The sequence below is a fragment of the Triticum aestivum genome, chromosome 7D (genome assembly GCF_018294505.1).
Source record: "Triticum aestivum cultivar Chinese Spring chromosome 7D, IWGSC CS RefSeq v2.1, whole genome shotgun sequence".
In the NCBI taxonomy this organism is placed as follows: Eukaryota; Viridiplantae; Streptophyta; class Magnoliopsida; order Poales; family Poaceae; genus Triticum; species Triticum aestivum.
Window position 1 is genome coordinate 201,539,320 of NC_057814.1, and position 25,310 is coordinate 201,564,629.

The following is a 25,310-nucleotide window of genomic DNA, read 5'->3' on the forward strand; positions in this document are numbered from 1 at the left end:
CCATGCCGTGTTGTTATTTTGCGCAAAGAGAACTTGACCTGGTGCGTCCAGGACGTTCTCTTCCTCACGAGGCGTTTGTTTCCTCGCGTCCATCTTAACCCGGTGGTCTGTGCTTGCTCGGAAATTGCAAAAATTCATTAGGGGGTGCGCTACAGGATTTGCCGTCCACCCAAGCCTCGACTTGGCGCTTTGTATCGCGGTACCCGTGGGGCACGGATTAGGAGAGATGCGCCAGCTTTCAGGCTCGAACGAGGGTGGCTCGCGAGAAGGCAGAGAGAAGAAAAATGCTCGCGAGGGCACCTGCCTAGCCCCCTCGCGAGGTATGCGAGAGAGAGAACACGAGCAAACCAGAGCCGAAAAATGCGGTAAGAGGCTAGAGAGTCAAATCAGCAATGAACACCAAGAGCAACTTCGATTAAGGAAAAGCGAGCCAACTACGGAAAGCAAATGAAAAGCTGCGTCCGGCACCTAATCTAGTCTTCAAGTCTTCTCACCAGCGTGGAGCTAAGTGCTGCCACTAGGCGTGGGTGGGAGCCCCAGGGCCTGAGGCCGGCGCTCCTGAGACTCCGGGGCGTGTACAGCCCCAACTCATTATTACGTGAGAGTGTCACGGGCGGTGATTCTTCACAGGCACCGGGCCTTCTTCATAGCCTCTGGGCCTTTCTTCACAGGCTCTGGGCCTTGCTTCATGAGTAGAACTTCCGGAGGTGCTGGATGTTCCAGGAGTTTTGGATAGGTGTCCCTTCTTGCGTCTCCAGGCGCACGGCGCCAGGCCTGGAGATGTGAACGACCCTGAACGGGCCCTCCCACATGGGTGAAAGCTTATGCAACCCTTCCCTGGAGGGGACCCGCCTCAGGACCAGGTCACCCGTCTTGAGCATCCTGGAGCGAACGTTGCGGCAGTGGTATCGCCGCAGCGCTTGCTGGTACCTTGCCGCCCTTAATGCAGCTTCGCGACGACGTTCCTCCCCCAGCACGAGATCCATCCCCCGTGGCGTCCTGCTGCATTTCGTCGAACGCCAGGACCCGTGCGGAGCGATGCTTGACCTCATGAGGAAGGATTGCTTCGGCTCCGTAGACGAGGAAGAATGGAGTCTCGCCCGTTGGCTTGGTAGCGGTGGTGCGGATAGACCACAGCACGGACTGGAGCTCGTCGTGCCAGCCCCTGCCGCAGGCCTCCAGCTTCTTCTTGAAGATCCTGGTCTTGAGGCCTCTCAGGACCTCTGCGTTGGCGCGCTCAGCCTGACCATTGCTCCTGGGGTGGGCCACACCGAAGCGTAGCAGATCTGCGTTCCAAGGTTAGCACAATAGGTTTTGAAGAGGTTACTAGTAAACTGCGAGCCGTTATCTGTGATGATGCGGTTGGGGACCCCGAAGTGGCTCACGAGGCCCTTGATGAACTTGACAGCAGAGCCGGGCGGGATGGTACGGACGGCTTCCACTTCCGCCCACTTGGTGAACTTGTCGATGGCGACGTAGAGATAGCGATAGCCCCCTGGCGCCCGTGGGAACGGGCCTAAGATGTCCAGCCCAGACCGCGAACGGCCATGTGAGAGGTATGGTTTGGAGGCCCTGAGCAGGCTGATGGATTTGCTTGGCGTGGAATTGGCAAGCTTCGCAAGACTTCACCAGCTCGACTGCGTCGTTGACTGCTGTAGGCCAGTAGAATCCGCTGCGGAACACCTTGCCGACGAGGGTCCGTGATGACGAGTGGTGCCCGCAGTCCCCGCCGTGTATGTCCATCAGCAGCTCCCTTCCTTGATCGTTGGAGATGCAGCGCAGCGTGACATCGTTCGGCCGCTTCCTGTATAACTCGCCGTCTTGGATGCAGTATGTCGTGGCTTGCCGGGCCACGCGCTCCGCGTCCTCTTCCTTCTCCGGTAGCGCCCCGTGTGTCAGGTACTCCTTGAATTCCTTGGTCCAGCATTCCTCCTGGGGCTCGAGCGCCAAGAGCAGCCGAGCTCCTGAGGTCGGGCCACAGGCCGGGGCTCCCGTGACCGGAGGCTGTGGGAGCTCCTCCCGAGGCTGAGTAGTGCTTGAAAGAGGTGGCGTAGCTGATGGCTTGAAGAGCCGCTCCTCAAAGACACCAGGCTCTTGTGGTTGCCGCTTGGATGCTCTCCTGGCGATGTCGTCGGCTTCTTTGTTGGTGCCCCGGGGCACGTGCTGCAGCTCGAGACCTGAGAACTGCTTTTCCATCTTGCGTACCTCCGCGAGGTAGGCCTCCATGTGCTCGTCCTTCGGCTCGTACACCTTGTTGGAGAAGTTGACGAGGAGTTGCGAGTCGCCTCTGACGGTAAGGTGCTTCACCCCTAGAGCTGCCGCAGCCTTCAGGCCAGCTATGAGGCCTTCGTATTCTGCGATATTGTTGGAGACCTTCTCGCCGTGCTGAAAGCAGAGTTGCACGGCGTAGTAGAGCTTGTCCTGGGTGGGCGAGATGAGCACTGCTCCAGCTCCCGCGCCCTGGTGCGCGAAAGCGCCATTGAAATACATGACCCAGCCGTCCGGAGCCTCGCTCCCTGGGGAGGTGGACCGGTCTTCCCCTTCCTCAAGTGTCGGGGCATCCGTCCATTCTGCCACAAAGTCAGCGAGCGCAGCCCCCTTGATGACCCTGGTAGTGCTGAACTCTAACTGGAATGCTTGCAGCTCGATATTCCACTCAGCGACCCTTCCAGCTGAATTTGGGCTCCTGAGTACCCTCTCCAATGGGTAAGCTGAGACGACCTTGATCGGGTGCCCCTGGAAGTAGTGTCGCAGCTTGCGTGAGGCCACCAAGAGTGCGAGCAGGAGCTTCTGAGGCATGGGGTAGCGTGCCCTCGCGTCTCTCAGTACGGTGCTGACGAAGTACACCGGGTGTTCGACGAGGGCTGGCGCACTATCGAGGCTGGGGTCCTGTGGAGATTGGTGCATCTCCTGAGGTGGAGGGTTTCCTGAGACTTGGCTGTCCTCAGGAGCTTCTGCGACGTTGTCCTGCCGAGCTTTATCTTCCCCAGCTGATGCCCTTGCCGCGTCCTCCTGACCCTGCGCCACTTCAGCTCCGGCTTGGCGCGGCGCGCCCTTGGCTTGACGTTCCTCCCTGACCGCCACCAGCGCCGCGCTGGCGGAGTACGGGGTGGCGGCAAGGTAGAGTACCAGAGGCTCGAGAGGCCGTGGTGCCACCATCACCGGGGGGCTGGTAAGGTATTTCTTGAGGTCTTGGAAGGCCTGATCGGCCTCCGGGGTCCACTCGAACGGGCCTTTCTTCTTCATGAGCTTGAAGAAGGGTAAGGCGCGCTCTCCCAGCTTGGAGATGAAACGCCCTAATGCGGTCACCCGCCCCGCTAGCTTTTGCATCTCTTTGAGGGTCTGTGGCGGGCTCATGTCCTCGATGGCCTTGATCTTCTCCGGGTTCGCCTCGATCCCTCTGTGGGACACGAGGAATCCCAACAGCTTGCCGGAGGGGACACCGAACACGCACTTCCCCGGGTTAAGCCTCAAGTTCACCCGGCACAGGCTCTCGAAGGTTTCCTCCAAATCTTGAATCAATGTCCTCGCCTCGCGAGACTTTACCACTATGTCGTCGACGTAGGCCTCTGTGTTCCTCCCGAGCTGTCGCCCCAGGGCGATGTGCATCAACCGCTGGAAGGTGGCGCCTGCGTTGCGCAGCCCGAAGGGCATGCAGGTGTAGCAGTACACCCCACATGGTGTTAGGAAAGTTGTCTTCTCCACATCTTCCACCGCCATCTTGATCTGATGATACCCTGAGAACGCATCCAGGAAGCACAGCAAGTCGCACTCGGCGGTGGAGTCGACAATCTGGTCGATGCACGGGAGCGGGAACGGATCTTGGGGGCAGGCTTTGTTAAGGTTGGTGAAGTCGACGCACATCCGCTCCTTCCCGCCTTTCTTTGGCACTACGACAGGGTTTGCCAGCCATTCGGGATATCGAACTTCCTGGATGGCGCCTGCCGCCTCCAGCTTGCGTGTCTCTTGGACGATGAAGGCCTGCTTCTCAGTGGACTGCCGTCTGGCTCGCTGTTTCACGGGGCGTATGTTGGGGCATACCCTTAGATGATGCTGGATCACCTCTCTCGGGACCCCTACCAGCTGATTGGGCTCCCACGCGAATATCTCCTTGTTCGCGCGCAAGAACCTCACCAAGGCTTCTTCTTGTCCCGGGTCAAGGCCGGCTCCTATGGTGAAGGTGGCCCCCGAAGACCCGTCCTCGTTGACCGGCACCTGCTTGGTTTCCGCCTTGTCTTGGGTGAACAGCTGCTTCTTCTTGATAGGCGCGGCCTCCTTGGCCTCGTGGGTACCGGCGCCGGCCAGTTGTGCTGCTGCCGCGGTCTTGAATGCGAGCCTGAGCGCTGTCACGGCCTCCTTAGTGTCCCCCTTGATGGTGAGGACGCCCTTGCTTCCTGGCATCTTCATGAGGTTGTAGGCCGGATGGGTCGCAGCCATGAATTGAGCGAGAGCTGGGTACCCGAGGATGGCGTTGTATGGGAGACCGATGCGGGCGATGTCGAAGTCCACCAGCTCGGTGCGGTAGTTGTCACGTGTGCCGAAGGTGACAGGGAGGCGGATCTGCCCTAGAGAGTGGGCAGCTCCACCACCCACTCCCGAAAAGGGCTTGCTGAGGTTGAGCCGCTCGAGCGGCACGTGAAGAGGGCTGAAGGCTTCTACGGAGAGCAAGTTGAGGCCGGCACCGCTGTCGATGAGGGTCTTGGTGACGGCCACGTTGCAGATGGTGGGCGTGCAGAGCATTGGGAGCATGCCGGAGCCGGCGGTGGAGCCGGGGTGGTCTTCTGAGCCGAAGGTGAGGTGGCCACTGGGGCAGCCCAACCTGGCGGAGCCCCCGGGCGCTTGGAGGCGGCCCCGATCTGATGGAGGAATGGTTTGACGTGGCGATAAGGCGGTGCTTGAGAGCCGCCCAGCAGGGCCGTGAGCGCATGGTGCGCTGGCACCGCATAGCGATCGGTGAAGAGGTCACGAAGCTCCCCCCCAGGAAGCCACTGTGGATCCCGGGAGGTTGAGCAGCCAGGCGCGCGGCTCGCCGGCAAGGGCCATGGGGAACCAGTTGGCCATGATCTTGTCGTTGCCTCCGGCTTTGAGGACAGCCTCCTCGTACGCCAGCAGGAACGACGTCGGGTCTGCCGCGCCGTCGTAACGCGGCGGCATCTCTGGCTTGAACTTGGTCGGCCACCGCACTCGGCGCAGGGCGGGGGCCAGGGCTCGGTACCCAGATGCCCCGCTGCCGACGTCGGTCGCAGAGGTGGATGGCGTGGCATCCGCCATGGGAGCGAAGTGCGGCGGCGCGGGACGCAGGTTGGTGGAGAGGAGCTCCGGCGCACCCCTACCTGGCGCGCCAAATGTCGGATGTGGGGTTCCGGCAAACCCTTAAGGTTTGAACACTGGGGTGCGCGAAGTCTTTCCCTCCTACCGATCTACGCCCTAGCTCGCTAAGATCTCGCGGACGAACTCGACGAACTCGCAACACAGAAAGACACGAGGTTTATACTGGTTCGGGCCACCGTTGTGGTGTAATACCCTACTCCAGTGTGGTGGTGGTGGATTGCCTTTAGGTCTGATGATGAAAAGTACAAGGGAAGAACAACCTCCTGAGGTTGTGGTGTTCTTGTGGCTAGGGTAGGCTCTCGATCGGGTTGGATCAAGCTAAGATGAGATGCCCCTACTATGGTGGCTAGCTCTACTTATATAGGCCCTGGTCCTCTTCCCAAATATCAAGCGGGAAGGAAGCCAACAATGGCGGGCAAATTTGAAGGGGGACAACTAGTACAAGCTATCCTGACAAAAGCGGTCTTCGCCTGTGAAAAGCTCTGGTGGTGACGTCGTCTTGGGCTCCACGATGACCTCCGTCTTGCCGTCCTCCTGGTCTTGGTCTCGTTGCACCAATATAGCAACATTTGCCTGATGCCTTGGTACTTCTTCGCCTGCGCTGGCCTCCTTAGCACCAAAGAGGAAATAAGGACGCTGCGCGCGCTGGCGCCCGCCTGGTGTCGTTCGTCATGGCTCACGTCACGAGAGCCTCGTGAGGTTTGCCCCGCCTTGATATCTCTGCTCCTCGTGAGCCTGCCTGGCTAGGCCACTCCAGAGGAGGCCTTGCGTCGTCCGCCTCGCGAGGCTTGGACCCTCGCGAGGGTCTTGGATGCCTTGTTGATGAAGATAGGCCGTACGGCCTGCTTGCTTAGCCACGCCGTGGGCCGCAGGCAGGCAAGTCTGGGGACTCCCGTTCCCAGAACGCCGACATGAGTGACATGTATAAAAATATGCATGGTGGCTTTGCCACAAATACGATGTCAACTACATGATCATGCAAGGCAATATGACAATGATGATGTGTGTCATAATAAACGGAACGGTGGAAAGTTGCATGCCAATATATCTCGGAATGGCTATGAAAATGCCATAATAGGTAGGTATGGTGGCTGTTTTGAGGAAGATATAAGGAGGTATGTGTGATAGAGCGTATCGTATCACGGGGTTTGGATGCACCGGCGAAGTTTGCACCAACTCTCAAGGTGAGAAAGGGCAATGCACGATACCGAAGAGGCTAGCAATGATGGAAGGTTGAGAGTGCGTATAATCCATGGACTCAACATTAGTCATAAAGAACTCACATACTTATTGCAAAAATCTACAAGTCATCAAAAGCCAAGCACTATGCGCATGCTCCTAGGGGGATAGATTGGTAGGAAAAGACCATCACTCGTCCCCGACCGCCACTCATAAGGATGACAATCAAAGAACACCTCATGTTTCAAATTTGTTACACAACGTTTACCATACGTGCATGCTACGGGACTTGCAAACTTCAACACAAGTATTTCTTAAATTCACAACTACTCAACTAGCACAACTTTAATATCACTATATCCATATCTCAAAACAATCATCAAGTATCAAACTTCTCTTAGTATTCAACGCACTTATATGAAAGTTTTTATTATACTAATCTTGGATGCTTATCATATTTGGACTAATTTTATAACCAAAGCAAACTACCATGCTGTTCTAAAGGACTCTCAAAATAATATAAGTGAAGCATGAGAGAACAAATATTTCTATAAAAATAGAACCACCGCCGTGCTCTAAAAGATATAAGTGAAGCACTAGAGCAAAAGCTATATAGCTCAAAAGATATAAGTGAAGCACAAAGAGTATTTTAATAAATTCCGACTAATGTGTGTCTCTCCCAAAAGGTGTGTACAGCAAGGATGATTGTGGTGAACTAAAAAAACAAAGACTCAAATCATACAAGACACTCCAAGCAAAACACATATCACGTGGTGAATAAAAATATAGCTCCAAGTAAAGTTACCGATGGACGAAGACAAAAGAGGGGATGCCTTCCGGGGCATCCCCAAGCTTTGGCTTTTTGGTGTCCTTGGATTTACCTCGGGGTGCCTTGGGCATCCCCAAGCTTAGGCTCTTTCCACTCCTTGTTCCATGATCCATCAAATCTTTACTCAAAACTTGAAAACTTCACAACACAAAACTCAACAGAAAATCTCATGAGCTCCGTTAGCGAAATAAAACAAAACACCACTTCAAGGTACTGTAATGAAATCATTATTTATTTATATTGGTGCTAAACCTACTGTATTCCAACTTTTCTATGGTTCATAAACTCCATTACTAGCCATAGATTCATCAAAATAAGCAAACAACACACGAAAAACAGAATCTGTCAGAAACAGAACAGTCTGTAGTAATCTGTAACTAACGCAAACTTCTAAAACTCCAAAAATTATAAAATAAATTGATGGAAGTGAGGAATTTATCTATTAATCATCTGCAAAAAGAATCAACTAAATATCACTCTCCAGTAAAAAGTTGAAGATAATCTCGTGAGCGCTAAAGTTTCTGTTATTTACAGCAAGATCGCGAAGACTTTCCCCAAGTCTTCCCAAAGGTTCTACTTGGCACAAACACTAATTAAAACACAAAACCACATATAAGCAGAATCTAGATGGATTATTTATTCCTAAACAGAACCAAAAATCAAAAAACTAAAATAAAATTGGGTTGCCTCCCAACAAGCGCTATCGTTTAACGCCCCTAGCTAGGCATAAAATTTCAACGATGCTCACACGAAAGATAATAATTGAAACACAAAGAGAGCATCATGGAATATGTGACAAACACATTTAAGTCTAACATACTTACTATGTATAGGCATTTTATAAGCAAACAAATTATCAAGGCAAGCAAAAACTAGCATATGCAAGGAAGCGAAAAGAAACAATAGCAATCTCAACATAACAAGAGGTAATTTAGTAACATGAAAATTTCTACAACCATATTTTCCTCTCTCATAATAATTACATGTAATATCATAAGCAAATTCAACAATATAGCTATCACAAAACATATTCTTAACACGATCCACATGTATGCAAAGTTGACACTCTTCCAAAATAGTGGGAATATCATTAACTAAAGTCATGACCTCTCCAAACCCACTTTTATCAAAAATACCAAAAGATTGAATATTCTCCAAATATGTGGGATCTAAAGTTGACAATCTTCCAAACCCACTTTCAATATTATTGCAAACACTATTATCAATCTCATATTCATCATGGGGCTTAAATAAATTTTCAAGATCATAAGAAGAATCACCCCAATCATGATCATTGCAACAAGTAGTAGACATAGCAAAACTAGCACCCCCAAGCTTAGGGTTTTGCATATTATTAGCACAATTGACATCAAGAGAATTTATAATAACATCATTGCAATCATGCTTTTCATCGAAGGAATTACCAAGAATGGGTGCAATAGCAACAATCTCATGTTTAACATAAGGAACTATAGCAAATTCATCTTCATAAATATTGGCATCATGGCCACAAAAATAGCAAGCATCATGTTCATCAAGGGATATCTCAATCAAATCATTGGAATCATCATTATCTATAGATTCATGCATATCATTATTTTCTTCTGAAGCAACGGTCATTCTTTCAATAAATTCTTTGACATAGACATTATGAGCATAGTTTTCATAGCAATATTTAAGTATGTCAAAATTTTCAGATTCGTAGTGAGTAATATCATACTTTTCAATCAAAGAAGCAACTTCATAAGCACCCTTAAAAGCAACAAATTCTTCAATTTGTTCGCTATCATAGTAACTATAAACAGCCTTTGCATAAGAAGATAAGATTTCATTATCATTAAACTCACATAGGTAGGGAAGGTGTTTTTTAGGGTTCTTAGAGCAACAAGTAAAATCACAAATTTCACAAAGATTCCAAGCACAACATAGCAATCTGTTCATTTGATCCCATAAGAGTTTCCCTTTTTCAGACAAACGGTGACGCACAAAATGAGCATGCTCATCTAAAGATTTCCCATCAACTAGGCTAGTTGGGGTTTCAGCACGAGCGCATAAGGATCGAAGATGATCCAAGTAGAACACTTTAAGTGGATCCATATCAATAGATTTTTAGCAAGCGAAGATGCAAGCAAATAGAAGGCACATGGTAACACGAGCAAACAGAAGGACAAATAGAAGAGGGGCGAAGAAAACGGCAAGGGTGAAGTGGGGGAGAGGAAAACGAGAGGAAAATGGCAAATAATGTAATGCGAGGGATAAGAGTTTGTGATGGGTACTTGGTATGTCTTGACTTGTGCGTAGACTCCTCGGCAACGGCGCCAGAAATCCTTCTTGCTACCTCTTGAGCACTGCGTTGGTTTTTCCCTTGAAGAGGAAAGGGTGATGCAGCAAAGTACCGTAAGTATTTCCCTCAGTTTTTGAGAACCAAGGTATCAATCCAGTAGGAGGCCACACGCAAGTCCCTCGTACCTACACAAACAAATAAGAACCTTGCAACCAACGTGATAAAGGGGTTGTCAATCCCTTCACGGCCACTTGCAAAAGTGAGATCTGATAGAGATGATAAGATAATATTTTTGGTATTTTAATGATAAAGATTAAAAGTAAAGAACGTAAAATAAAATAGATGTAAACTTATATGATGGAGAATAGACCCGGGGGCCATAGGTTTCACTAGTGGCTTCTCTCAAGATAGCATAAGTATTACGGTGGGTGAACAAATTACTGTCGAGCAATTGATAGAATTGAGCATAGTTATGAGAATATCTAGGCAGGATCATGTATATAGGCATCACGTCCGTGACAAGTAGACCGACTCTTGCCTGCATCTACTACTATTACTCCACACATCGACCGCTATCCAGCATGCATCTAGAGTATTAAGTTCATAAGAACAGAGTAACGCATTAGGCAAGATGACATGATGTAGAGGGATAAACTCAAGCAATATGATATAAACCCCATCTTTTTATCCTCGATGGCAACAATACAATACGTGTCGTTTCCCCTTCTGTCACTGGGATCGTGCACCGCAAGATTGAACCCAAAGCTAAGCACTTCTCCCGTTGCAAGAAAGATCAATCTAGTAGGCCAAACCAAACTGATAATTCGAAGAGACTTGCAAAGATAACCAACCATACATAAAAGAATTCAGAGGAGATTCAAATATTGTTCATAGATAATCTTGATCATAAACCCACAATTCATCGGATCTCGACAAACACACCGCAAAAAGAGTTACATCAAATAGATCTCCAAGAAGATCGAGGAGAACTTTGTATTGAGATCCAATGAGAGAGAAGAAGCCATCTAGCTAATAACTATGGACCCGAAGGTCTGTGGTAAACTACTCACACATCATCGGAGAGGCTACGGTGTTGATGTAGAAGCCCTCCATGATCGATGCCCCCTCCGGCGGAGCGCCGGAAAAGGCCCCAAGATGGGATCTCACGGGTATAGAAGGTTGCGGCGGTGGAAATAGGTTTTTGTGGTGCTCCTGGATGGTTTGGGGTACGTAGGTATATATAGGAGGAAGAAGTAGGTCGGCGGAGCCACAAGGGGCCCACGAGGGTGGAGGGCGCACCTAGGGGGTAGGCGCGCCCCCTGCCTTGTGGCCTCCTTGTTGATTGCTTGACGTCCACTCCAAGTCCTCTGGATCACGTTTGTTCCAAAAATCACGCCCCCAAAGGTTTCATTCCGTTTGGACTCCGTTTGATATTCTTTTTCTGCGAAACACTGAAATAGGCAAAAAAAACAGCAATTTGCACTGGGCCTTGGGTTAATAGGTTAGTCCCAAAAATAATATAAAAGTGTATAATAAAGCCCATTAAACATCCAAAACAGAATATATAATAGCATGGAGCAATCAAAAATTATAGATACGTTGGAGACGTATCATGGCCCGGCGCACAACTTCGATGCCGAGGAAGTAGTGGAGAGCCCCCAAGTCCTTGAGGGCGAACTCGGTGCCGAGGCGAGCTGTGATCTACTGAAGGAGCGCTAGCGAGGAGGCAGTCAGGATGATGTCATCGACGTACAGGAGGAGGTACGCGATGGCGGGACCCTGGTGATAAACAAACAGGGAGGCATCGGACCGTTTGGACCGGAACCCCTGCTGCTGAAGGAAGGTCGTGATCCGCTGGTACCAGGCCCGAGGCGCCTGCTTCAACCCGTAAAGAGAACGGGAGAGCAAGCACACATGGTCCGGATAGTCGGTGTCGACGAAACCAGTAGGCTGCTGACAGAACACCTGCTCGTCGAGATGGCCATGCAAGAAAGCATTAGACACATCGAGCTGGTGGACTGGCCAGGCGCGAGAAACAGCGAGCTGGAGAACAGCGCAAATCGTGCCCGGTTTGACAACCGGGGTGAAGGTGTCGGTGAAGTCCACGCCGGCACGCTAGCGAAAGCCGTGCACGACCCAACGCGCCTTGTAGCGCTCAAGGGAAACGTCGGGGCGAGTCTGGTGGCGGAAAACCCACTTGCCAGTAATGACGTTGGCTCGGGGAGGCCGCGGGACAAGCTACCACGTACGGTTGCGCTGCAGGGCGTCGAACTCCTCACGCATCGCAGCAAGCCAGTTCGGATCCCGAAGGGCTGCGCGAACAGAGGTGGGGAGTGGGGACGGGGCCAAGGTGGACGCAACACACACATACTCGTCGGAGGTGTAGCACGTGCTAGGACGAAACGTTCCAGTCCGAGCCCGAGTGATCACACCGGTGAGAGGTGCGGCGGCAGCCGGCAGAGCCGAGAGGGGGACCGGCGAGGATGAGCTCGAGCCAGTCTCTGGATCGGCCGAAGGGGCCGGGGCGTCGGGGGCGGCCGGCGGGGCCGCGGCGCCAGGGGCAGCCGAGGGGGCGTCAGGGGCCGCGGCGACAAGGGCGGCCGAGGGGGCCGCCGAGGGGGCCTGGCGACGGGGGCGGCCGAGGGGCCGCGGCGACGGGGGCCGCCGAGGGGGCTGCGACGACGGGGGCCGCTAGCGCCGGGAGCGCGGGCAGGGCCAAGCCCGGTGCACGGCGGGGCGGTTCGCGAGAGGTGGGGGCAGGGGCGAACCGCGCCACGGGGGACGCCGGGGGCGACAGTACCTGCTGAAACGGGAACACCAACTCATCAAAGTACACGTGCCACGAGGTGAAAATGCGGTGGGACACTGTATCATAGCACCGGTAACCTTTGGTGTTGGGAGGATAACCAAGGAAGATGCAAGGAAGCGACCGGGGAGCGAGTTTGTGAGGTGCAGTGGATGCGGTGCTAGGATAACAGAGACACCCGAAAATGCGAAGGCCATCATAAGATGGAACCGCACCGAAGAGGAGTTGGTGAGGAGTGTAGTTCCAGCGTGGACGACACGGGCGAATGTTGATGAGGAGGCTGGCGGTCGCGAGCGCGTCCAGCCAGAACCGAGGAGGCACATAGGAGTGGAAGAGCAACATGCGGACACAGTCATTAAGAGTGTGAATGACGCACTCGGCGCGACCATTCTACTAGGACGTGTAGGGGCAAGTGAGGCGAAAGATGGTGCCGTGCGACGCAAGAAGATTGCGGACGGCGACATTGTCAAACTCCTTTCCGTTGTCAGTTTGCAAGGCAAGAATAGGACGACCGAACTGTGTGGTGACATATGAATAAAAAGCTGTGAGTGTGGCAAGGGCGTCAGACTTGCGACGGAGAGGAAATGTCCACACATAATGAGAGAAATCGTCCAATATCACCAAATAGTATAAGTAACCCGTGTTGCTCGCAACCGGGGACGTCCAAACATCACTATGCAATAACTGAAATGGAAAAGTGGAAACGTTTGTAGACTCGCTAAAGGGAAGGCGAACGTGCTTGCCAAGACGGCAAGCCTCACAAGAGTGGTCATCAACCTTATTACATGAGAAAGAAAAACTCCGAAGAATCTGACGCATAACAGTGGAGTTGGGATGGCCGAGGTGGGCGTGCTAAAGATCGACACTAGCAGCGAAGGCGGCGGGACGACGAGTGGTGGTGGCGCCGGAGGGATGCACCGGGTAAAGCTCGTCCGGGCTGTCACATCGGTGGAGTACCATCCGTGTACGGGCGTCCTTCACAGAAAAGACGATATCGTCAAATTCAACAGTGATAGGGTTATCACGAGCAAGGCGACGAACAAAAACAAGATTGGTAACTAAGTTAGGAGACACAAGAACATTAGACATGTTAACGGGAGTAGAAGTAGAAGGAAAAGACATATGACCGACATGTGTAATGGGAATGGAGAAACCGTTACCAAGGGTGATGCGAGTGGGAGTATGAACAGGAGTGGCGGATGTGAGGTTACCGGGATGAGTAGTCATGTGAGCGGTGGCGCCCGAGTCCATGTACCAGTCACCGCCGCCACCGTAAGAGCTCGGTGACGGGGCGGAGTGCAGAGCAGCGAGAAGGGCCGGGTCCCACAGCGGTGGCACCTGGGGAGGGAGAAACCCTCCGTAGGCCGGCGCGGGAGCGGCGTCGTAGCCGCTGTAGGGGGCGGCGTTCCGCACGGTGAAGAGCGCCTGGTGGCTTGCCGGCCGAGGCCCAAGGATGCTCGGAGCGGGAGCCCGAGGAACCGGCATCGAGTACGCGTGTACGACGCCCGTCCACGGGTTGGTGCCGTAAGTCCAGGGCGGGGTGGCCTGCTGCTGCTGCTGACGAGGCCCCCCTTGCGCTTGTTTGCGGCCGCCCCCGCAGCGGTTGCCGCGGCGCCCGCCACCCTGCTGCGGCTGCTGGGGGACAGCGGGTGGTGCGGGGGGCGCGGGTGGTGCGGGGGGCGCGGGCGGGAGGGGGTAAAACCCCGGAGGCACGGGGGGCGCCGGCTGGTGACAGGGCGCAGGCGCGGGCGGGGCGGCCGGTGGAGGGGAACCACGCGAGGTGCCGGCGGCGAGGGCGTGGTGCTGCGCGCGCTTCTTGACCCCCTTCATCTGGCGCTCCTCCAACCGCAAGTATGCCACGAAATTGGGGAAGGAGGGCTCCGGTATGAGGGAGAGGTTGGAGGCGGCGTTGCCGAAGTCCTCGTTGAGGCCGGCGGTGAGCATGCTGAGGAGGAGGTCGTCATCAACCTTGGCGCCAATGTCACGGAGCTCATCCGCCAACGTCTTCAGGCGGCGGCAGTAGTCATCGATAGACTGATCATCCTGATGATAGTCAAAAAATTCCTGCTGCAAAAAAACACGGCGCTGAAGTTTGTTGTCGGTGAAGAGGTCGTTGAGCTTAACCCACACGGCGCGGGCGTCATCACCATCGCTCACGACCGTGTGAAACAGGTCCTTCGAGATGGTGGTGAAGAACAACTGGATGAGTGTGGCGTCGATCGCGATCCATCTTGCTACCTCTTGAGCACTGCGTTGGTTTTTTCCTTGAAGAGGAAAGGGTGATGCAGCAAAGTAGCGTAAGTATTTCCCTCAGTTTTTGAACCAAGGTATCAATCCAGTAGGAGGCCACACGCAAGTCCCTCGTACCTACACAAACAAATAAGAATCTTGCAACCAACGCGATAAAGAGGTTGTCAATCCCTTCACGGCCACTTGCAAAAGTGAGATCTGATAGAGATGATAAGATAATATTTTTGGTATTTGTATGATAAAGATTAAAAGTAAAGAACGTAAAATAAAATAGATGTAAACTTATATGATGGACAATAGACCCGGGGGCCATAGGTTTCACTAGTGGCTTCTCTCAAGATAGCATAAGTATTACGGTGGGTGAACAAATTACTATCGAGCAATTGATAGAATTGAGCATAGTTATGAGAATATCTAGGCATGATCATGTATATAGGCATCACATCCGTGACAAGTAGACCGACTCTTGCCTGCATCTACTACTATTACTCCACACATCGACCACTATCCAGCATGCATCTAGAGTATTATGTTCATAAGAACAGAGTAACGCATTAGGCAAGATGACATGATGTAGAGGGATAAACTCAAGCAATATGATATAAACCCCATCTTTTTATCCTCGATGGCAACAATACAATACGTGTCGTTTCCCCTTCTATCACTGGGATCGAGCACCGCAAGATTGAACCCAAAGCTAAGCACTTCTCCCATTGCAAGAAAGATCAATCTAGTAGGCCAAACCAAACTGATAATTCGAAGAGACTTGCAAAGATAACCAATCATACATAAAAGAATTCAGAGAAGATTCAAATATTGTTCATAGATAATCTTGATCATAAACCCACAATTCATCGGATCTCGACAAACACACTACAAAAAGAGTTACATCAAATAGATCTCCAAGAAGATCGAGGAGAACTTTGTATTGAGATCCAAAGAGAGAGAAGAAGCCATCTAGCTAATAACTATGGACCCGAAGGTCTGTGGTAAACTACTCACACATCATCGGAGAGGCTATGGTGTTTATGTAGAAGCCCTCCGTGATTGATGCCCCCTCTGGCGGAGCACCGGAAAAGGCCCCGAGATGGGATCTCACGGGTGCAGAAGGTTGCGGCGGTGGAAATAGCTTTTCGTGGTGCTCCTGGATGGTTTTGGGGTACGTAGGTATATATAGGAGGAAGAAGTAGGTCGGCAGAGCCACGAGGGGTCCACGAGGGTGGAGGGCGCGCACAGGGGGGATGTTGGAAATATGTCCTAGAGGCAATAATAAAATGGTTATTATTATATTTCCTTGTTCATGATAATTGTCTATTGTTAATGCTATAATTGTGTTATCCGGAAATAGTAATACATGTGTGAATACATAGATCACAACATGTCCCTAGTGAGCCTCTAGTTGACTAGCTCGTTGATCAATTGATGGTTACGGTTTCCTGACCATGGACATTGGATGTCGTTGATAACGGGATCACATCATTAGGAGAATGATGTGATGGACAAGACCCAATCCTAAGCATAGCACAAGATCGTGTAGTTCGTCTGCTAAAGCTTTTCTAATGTCAAGTATCATTTCCTTAGACCATGAGATTGTGCAACTCCCGGATACCGTAGGAATGCTTTGGGTGTGCCAAACGTCACAACGTAACTGGGTGGCTATAAAGGTGCACTACGGGTATCTCCGAAAGTGTCTGTTGGGATGGCACGAATCGAGACTGGGATTTGTCACTCCGTGTGACGGAGAGGTATCTCTGGGCCCACTCGATAGGACATCATCATAATGAGCTCAATGTGATCAAGGAGTTGATCACGGGATGATGTGTTACGAACGAGTAAAGAGACTTGCCGGTAACGAGATTGAACAAGGTATAGGGATACCGACGATCGAATCTCGGGCAAGTATCATACCGGTAGACAAAGGGAATTGTGTACGGGATTGATTGAATCCTCGACATCGTGGTTCATCCGTTGAGATCATCGTGGAGCATGTGGGAGCCAACATGGGTATCCAGATCCCGCTGTTGGTTATTGGCCGGAGAGATGTCTCGGTCATGTCTACATGCCTCCCGAACCCATAGGGTCTACACACTTAAGGTTCGATGACGCTAGGGTTATAGGGAAAGTTTGTACGTGGTTACCAAATGTTGTTCGGAGTCCCGGATAAGATCCCGGACGTCAAGAGGAGTTTCGAAATTGTCCGGAGGTGAAGATTTATATATGGGAAGTCATCGTACGGTCACCGGAAGTGTTCGGGGGTTTGCCGGTATTGTACCGGGACCACCGAAGGGGTTCCGGGGGTCCACCGGGAGGGTCCACCTGCCCCGGAGGGCCCTATGGGCTGTATGTGGAAGGGAACCAGCCCCTAAGTGGGTTGGGCGCCATCCCCCCTAGGGCCCATGCGCCTAGGGTTGGGGGGAACCCTAAAGGGGGCGCCCCCCTTGGCTTGGGGGGCAAGCCCCCTCCCCTTGGCCGCCGCCCCCCTCTAGATCTCATCTAGAGGGGCCGGCCCCCTTCCCCCTTCGCCCTATAAATAGAGGGGTGGAGGGAGGGCAGCAGCACCACATCCAAGGCGTAGCCCTCCCCCTCTCCAACACCTCCTCCTCCTTCCGCGGTGCTTGGCGAAGCCCTGCCGGAGTACCACGCTGCTCCAACACCACCACGCCGTCGTGCTGCTGCTGGAGTTGTCTTCCCCAACCTCTCCCTCTCTCCTTGCCAGATCAAGGCATGGGAGACGTCACCGGGCTGCACGTGTGTTGAACGCGGAGGCGCCGTTGTTCGGCGTTTAGATCGGAATCAACCGCGATCTGAATCGCTACGAGTACGACTCCTTCATCCGCGTTCTTGTAACGCTTCCGCATCACGATCTTCAAGGGTATGAAGATGCACTCCCCTCTCTCTCGTTGCTAGTCTCTCCATAGATTGATCTTGGTGATGCGTAGAATTTTTTTAATTTCTGCAACGATCCCCAACAGGGTAGGCGTGCCCCCTGCCTCGTGGCCTCCTCGTTGATTGCTTGACATCCACTCCAACTCCTCTGGATCACGTTTGTTCCAAAAATCACGCTCCCGAAGGTTTCAATCCGTTTGGACTCCGTTTGATATTCTTTTTCTACGAAACACTGAAATAGGCAAAAAAACAGCAATTTGCACTGGGCCTTGGGTTAATAGGTTAGTTCCAAAAGTAATATAAAAGTGTATAATAAAGCCCATTAAACATCCAAAACAGAATATATAATAGTATAGAGCAATAAAAAATTATAGATACGTTGGAGACGTATCAGTCCACTCGGAGTTGCCCACCATGGCACGGGAGTCGACAGAGCCGTCAACGTGATCCACGAGGTTGTTCTCGCGGAAGAGCAGCGAGAAGTACGTCTTCCACGCGAAGTACGTGGCGTCGGTGGCATCGAGGACGACGGGGACGCGATCGTGGATGTTGATGTCGCGGATGTCAGCGTGTCTGGCCCTACGAAGGGGTTGGAGTAGGAAGAGGCGGAGGAAGACATGGCGGCTCGGCGGTGGTGCGGCGCGGCGATGCAGCAGCAGGCAGCGAGCGGCACGAGGGATCGAGCAGCGTGGCTGGGGGCGCGCGAGCGAGCGAGCGGCGCGAGGGATCGAGCCGGCTGGCTGGGGCGCGCGCGAGTGAGCGAAGGGGGCGGCTGGCAAGACGAGCGCTGGCGGGTTGTGGGTCGGGCGAGCGTAGCGAGCGGGCTGTGGGTTGCGGGCGGGTCAGGCGAGTGTAGCGAGATCGGGATCGCTAGCGGGATCGGGAACGGGATCGCTAGCGGGTCGCGCGCGGGAAGGGAAGCGCGGTGGCGGCTAGCGGGGCACGGCGCGCGCGGGAAGGGAGGCGCAGCGCAGGGAGGTGGCGGCGGCGGCTAGGGTTAGGCGGAAGCGGGAGAAGATCGACTTGCGATAGATACCATGTAGAGAATGGTTTGGTGCATCAATAATAATTGATCGTGCACTAGGCACATATATATAGGTACAAAGGGTGCGACCAGTGTCTTTTGTCCCAAGATATAAGTACATACAGGAGGAGAGAAATTCTACAGGTGCGACATACAAAATCCAGACCTACGTACATGTACACATATTCAACACTGTGTGAGAGCAAACTCTGCATCTTTTGGCACTTGACCACATGACATTTCGGATGAAATGTTCAGATCAGGCGAGGAACTAGAACAAGTGTCGTAACACGCAAGCGACCTGAAGCTCGTCCAATCGACCCAACGGCCGCCGGCAGTCGCAGAGCACATACGTACGTGTGGAACCTTCTGCACACGACAACGCAGTCAAGTAGTAGTACAAGCGTGTACTGTGAACAAGGCAAAATAGACGCAGATTAATTGGCGAGCCGGTCACTGCCATGGCAAATATTAGTTGCAACCTCTGACCCGTATCTGCGGCGGCACTCACCAACTTGCCCGTATTTTAACGCAACAATCTTACGCACCAGCAGCCGAGCAAACAATGATAGGTAATTCGGCCACTAACCCCCGATGATTTTTTCGATCAAGGCTAGCTCCCAAGCATAACCGGTCAAATTGCGTGCAGGTAGCTTGGATACTCTTTTTTTCGATCCTAGGTTATGGGGCTTTAATGGTTTTATTGAAAAAAACAAAATGTAATCTAGAATTCCAGATACACCACATCAAGAACTTGTCAGAGAGTTTTATGCGTAGCAGTCACTTGTTCGTCATTGAATACTGAGAAGTGTCACTTGCTGGATCACATCATAAGGCTAGAGTGTTGGAGGGAGCAAATGAAAGGTATCTGTGGTTTAATCGAAGGGAATGTGGAAGTCATACCACTGTGCCTCCGTGTGTTTGATTCCAGGAATGCAACGTGCAGAAGTGAAGCACCTATGTTGGTCACGTTCCATGTGGTGGAAACCATCACAAGAGGGTTTAAGTACTAGCCTTGGCGCTGGTGTTTGCATCTTCTGAATTTATTTTAGACTTTTCGGAGATGTTCGTTCGGTGGGAGAAGACGTTTCCGTCGACTACGAGGCGTCTGGTGATGACTTCGTCAATCTTAAAATGTTGTGACGGCTCAGTATCACGAAGATACTCATAGGCGTAGGATGTGCGTGCATGTGCTCATAGGGGTGAGTGTATGTATACGTTTTGTGTTGTACCGTGTCAAGAAAAATGTGAAGCAGCTCTGTTGGATGATTTTGTGCTTTTTGTTTTTAGACAGAAGGCAGGTTTTGTGCCTCTAACTTGTCTGATTGAGGTTAATTACAAATTCGGCTTGCTAGACGTCTGGCGACTAAAAAAATTATAGTGTCAGTCGATTTTGGACGTGGCCGAAGGCAGGGACGGTTTGAGTAGCGACATCGACAAGCGTCGACCTCAATGAGGACAAGTCAATATCTTGCTGGACATGGGAACGACGGTATGACCTACAATGTTTCAGACAGAGGCGAGAAAGTAGGTTGACAAATGCGGATGCGGAGGCTGTCGACGCTAGAACAGGAGGTCGGGGGAGGGAGGGCTTAGAGGGATGGTTACAACGATGGCAAGCATGAGGGTGGCGCGAGGTTAGGAGAAGGGTGGGTGGCGAGGCTCGGCCTGAAATGTGCATCCTGACCTAGATTGTACCTGGGGTAGGTGGCGAGGCTCTGTCCTTCTTTCCCAAACAAAAGTGAACAGTGCAATATCAGGTGGTTTAAGGAATAACACTACTTTAGTGACTTAAAATGTCTTGCATTTGTTTACAGAGGTAATATTAAACAGCCACTATGTTGGATGCATTTCTCATTGGGTCTTTATGAAGATGGCCATCCATCCAAATGCACAGCCTGATGAAGTTTTTGCGGCATTCCGTTGGGTCTTTATGCGTGCGCGCGTCTCTCTCCGTTGAGGGGGCTTCCACTATTTCTCTCGTGCCTTATTGTTAACCTTCGTTCTCATCGTTGCATCATTGTTTAGTTGTAGCAGTAAACTATCCGACGCCCACAACGATCACATCATCACTCATTAAATCAGATAAACACAACGTCATATACATGTTGCTTCACACGCGTGCAAGGGATCTTTTGATCAACCCTACTCTAAGTTCACTTTATGGTGCGCGTTGTTATCCTCTCCTACTACTATTAGTTTTGTGGTTGATTTTACCAAACCAATTTCTCTACTCGAGTAAGAATGGAACAGTAAGAAAGAAAAGTAAAATTGTACGTACTCCTACAGGCCACATAAGCTGCCACATTATTTTTCAAGCAAAAGAATCTGCCACACTGGGAGCAGGCAGAGAGAATCAAAGATTCCCAACAACCAGGTTGCTTGTGTGTGAGAGAGAAAGAATCCAGGGGGCAACCGGCGCGGGCCCACGCCGAATCACGCAGATACTTTCCTTGTCCACTCGGGATCTCCAAACAACACTCCACCCCAAACTTCTCCTCCCTCTCTCTCTGAAAAAAAAAATTATTTTACTCACGCACCGAGATTCTTTGCGTGCATGCGTATCTCGGCGACAATAATTACGGCCCTGATTCGTTGCCCCCCTTGTTTAATCCCCACTTGTCGCAGCGAATTCGGCGAGTGTTCTTCCGATTTGACGAGTTGTTTAGTTTAGATAGAGTAGTCAAAAGAAAGCACTCGCTGCCGTAAAAGCCAAAATGTTTGCTAGCTAGCGACGAGAGGAGGAGCGGAGCGGAGATATGGAGCGCAAAATCCCTGGGTCCATGCCTGGACAAGGACAGTAGCCAGTCGGCAGAAACGATATGAACCATCTATGATATGGCCAATGATCCCCACTGATTAACCGCACATTTGCGGCCAGTAATTGAAGCCCCGTGAAGAACTCATGCCATCCATGAATCATCTGGGATATGGCTAATGATCCACACTGATTAACCCCACATTTGCGGCCAGTAATTGAAACTCCATGAAGAACCCATGCATGCCATGGGATGAATTCGTCGTCGAAAATGTTTTTCTCTGGAAAATGGAGTTGCCAAGTGGGGGGGGGGGGGGGGGGGGGGGGGGGGGGGGGTGCAACGAAGGGAACTGAGCGGTGGTTGAGGTGGAGTGGAAGCAGGAGTAATCTAATTCTAATCGGCTGCACAAAAGTAATTAAGCCGGAGCATTCACCATCCGTCCGTCTTCCACTGGCGTGGAAGAAAGTCTCCCATTTGCGTGCCAAACTAATCCTCCTCCTGCTGCTGCTCTTCCTCCACCGCAACAGCAACAGCAACGGCGCCCTCCCACAGTCCCACTCCCATGTCCTCTGCCATCCCATCCCACCACCATATAGCCGCCACCCCCACCCCACCCCACCCCACCATCCTCTCGCGCGCCCCACTCCCCAAGAACCGGGACGGAGAGCCCTCCGCGACTCCTTGACCGCGCGCACGCCTCCTGCATGCCGCTGTGACCGTGAGTCGTCGTGGTGATCTATCCATGTCGTGCTGAGTGGTTTGTGTTTGGGACTTCGGGTTTGGCCGTGCGCGCGTGGGTTGGCGGCAGTACATGAGGAGGAGGGGCCGCGGGGCAGCCGGGAGGAGGGAGCCTGGGGAAGGGGGCGCTGGGGCTGCTGGGCTGCGTCGATGAGGTGGTGGCGGCGGTGGCGTCGTCGTGGGGGGCCATGAGCGCCGCGGGGTCCCGGGTCGAGGCGGCGCCGCGGCTCGCGCAATGGCGCGTTGACGCGCTCCCCTGCTACACCTACCGCAAGTCCGACTCCTTCCGCGTCGGCCTCTGGAACTGGTCCGTGCCCGTGCCCGTACCCACCCAGCCCCTCCTCCCCTCTCCTCCGCCCCCCTATGCAAATTTGTTGCTCGCTACCTGTTTGGTTTCTTGTTTGACATACGTGTCCGGCAAAGCAGAGTGTGTCCTGCTCTGCGATCATTGTTGCGACCGTGGTTCTTAGTGCTGGTTTATGAGTTCAGTCGGGTTTTCTTGCGATCAACATGAGGTTTTCAGTGGTGGCTTGATTCTGTCCACCAGTGCAAAGGGGATCAATAGGCTGTTTCTGTTAAAAATATCTTGCTTGTTTGATTCTGAGAAAAGGTTCAGAATTTGGTAGCAGGAATGGATTTCTTCCGTAAAGTATTATTGAACTGGATTTAAGTTGGATTTGGAATCTTTGGTCAGCGATAATATCTTGTCGACATGTTTTCTTAACCATATTTGTTGTACTATTAAGAGAGACGTGGAACCAAAGATATTTCAGACAAAAGTTTCACTTTCTCCAACACTCACTTTCAGCTCTTTCTTTTCTACTATTGCCAAGAAAAATCTTGAATTGAATTGTACGTTTACTTCTTCAAATCTCATCACGATAATTTTTTAGGTTTTAACACAAGTAAAATCATAAAGGATGGGTACAAGATAATTATGAGGGTCCACCACATGATTCATCATAAACTAACTTAAGTATCTGATTCTGCAATTGTGAAGGTACCTGTCTGTGGAAAGAAACAACAAGCAAACTTGCGTTAAGCTCTTTGCAGAGTTGTCAAATTCCGCCAAGAACACAGCCCCAGCACCGATAGCCTCCTTTGTCACGAAACTTCTGATATCCTTTCCTCCAAATCAGAAGATCATAGAGCATCCAGGTAATTGTCTTTTACTCCTTACTATATAAATGAAAGATGAAGATATATTTTCATATTTAATATGCAAGTGGTAATTTTTCAATATCTAGTATGTAAGTGATAAGTTATCAAAATAAATTGCTTGTTCTTAGTTCATACGGATATGAGTTAATTTGTGTAGAGATCAAGTGTCATGCAAAAGCAGTGTACATATTTAAGTTACTGTACATTACACGTGATCGGGCACACATGCCGGTCTGAAATTCTAGGCTTTATTGTTATTCCAAAATACCATGTTGAGTTCTCCACGCATATCATCAAGTGCACAAAGCATGGGTTATCTAACCGTCAGCTAATTTGCATGAACACAGGTATCTTGGACAAGCCTCTGAAACACGAAGGATTTGTGTGGACGATTGATAGTAGTTTTACAGGAAGATTTGTGATTGAGATAGAGTTTCTGGACCTGAAAGTTGCAGATTCATCTGTAAGCACTGTTTCACCATCTACTTCTGTTTTGTCAATGTTTGGTAGAACAATTAGGAGTGACATTCTTGACTCACCTGGAATCCTATCTGATTTTAGACAGCTGCACACTATATTAACATGACATCTGGACTGATGCACACCAATATAGAAACATCTACAGTTTGTTTTGTGTGAGGTGTCTATAGTTGCTTTCTACCATTGAATTGAAAACCCCCTGATTGTGTGACGTCACATATACATGTTCTTTGATCAGAGACGTGCAAAGCTCGCAAGCACAACAGAAACCTAAATCAGACACCTGTTGCCACTTGTCAGTAATTGCTCGATCCGGATTAAAAACAACAATATAAGAACAACGTCTTTGAGAACAAATAAAATCTAATGACTGTAAATTCCGAACGGTTAGTGCTAATACTTTCCATGAGAGCAAAACAACACATGAAGCCCTTCAATAATCACTTCCTGCACATGTTCAGGACCGTTTCAAACTTACAGTTAATTCTCTCTTTTTTTGGCTTTTGGAAGGAAGGCCTACAGTTAACTTATTGCTGTGTAATTCTGCATTCCAGGGTGGTGAACCTGCCTCGATCTGGGCCTCGCACCAAATCAAGCAGTCTTCAGACAACACCGCGCTGTCATCCCTCGCAAGGATGCTGCAAGAGGGCATCCTCTGCGACATCACGATCAACGCCGACGACGGCAGCATCAGGGCGCACCGAGCGATCCTGGCCGCCCGCTCGCCCGTCTTCAGGAGCATGTTCTCGCACGACCTCAGGGAGAAGGAGCTCTCCACGGTCGACATCTCCGACATGTCCCTCGACGCGTGCCGAGGCTTCCTCAACTACATCTACGGCGACCTGCGCAGCGAGGAGTTCCTCGCGCACCGGCTGGCCCTCCTCGGCGCCGCCGACAAGTACGACATCGCCGACCTCAAGGAGGCGTGCGTCGAGAGCCTGCTGGAGGACATCGACGCCCGGAACGTGATCGAACGGCTACAGACGGGCCACCTGTACCGGCTGCAGAGGCTCAAGGACAGCTGCCTCAGGTTCCTGGTCGACTTCAGGAAGGTGTACGAGATGCAGGACGAGTTCAGCGCGTTCCTTCAGACGGCGGACAGGGACCTGGTGGCAGAGGTGTTTCAGGGTGTTCTTGCGGCGTGGAGTGGCCGGTGAGCGTGGGTCACTTGTTGTCTCTGCGTCTGGGTGGTGGTGTTCACTGGTGGTGCATTTGTTTGCTGGATTCTTGCTGGCGCAGCTTGTAAATAGCGCGTGCAAGCCATTGTTGGCGATATAAAAATTTAACGTGTATACCTCGATTGGATTTTGTTCATATATCATATGGTAATCCAATTCATGTTGATGTAGTGCGTCTTGGTGATCCTGTACACTCACTGTAAGTCTGCAAAATGACAGTTATTTTGTGAAGCAAGTGTGAGCTGCCTCCCTCTTCGTGCGTCTTTGGTTCAGTTTTTTTTTTTTTTTTGCGCATTGGTTCAGTTGAGACTTTTTTTTTTTTGCGATGAGCTAGCACGTAGATCTTTGGATTTGATATTGGTGATAAGTGGTAATAACGATCCAGCATGGCATCATAACTCACAA

The 25,310-nt window shown here is 51.3% G+C and overlaps 1 protein-coding gene across 1 annotated transcript; it reads left to right on the forward strand.

Annotated features, from left to right (window-relative positions):
* Positions 1 to 21,938: 21,938 nt before the first annotated feature.
* LOC123168105 (BTB/POZ domain-containing protein At1g55760) lies at positions 21,939 to 25,166 on the forward strand. Its single transcript, XM_044585966.1, has 4 exons — positions 21,939 to 22,393; positions 23,087 to 23,244; positions 23,595 to 23,710; positions 24,282 to 25,166. Exons 1-4 carry the CDS (start codon positions 22,275 to 22,277, stop codon positions 24,882 to 24,884), a joined length of 996 nt encoding a protein of 331 aa, XP_044441901.1. The 5' UTR covers positions 21,939 to 22,274; the 3' UTR covers positions 24,885 to 25,166.
* Positions 25,167 to 25,310: the final 144 nt, after the last annotated feature.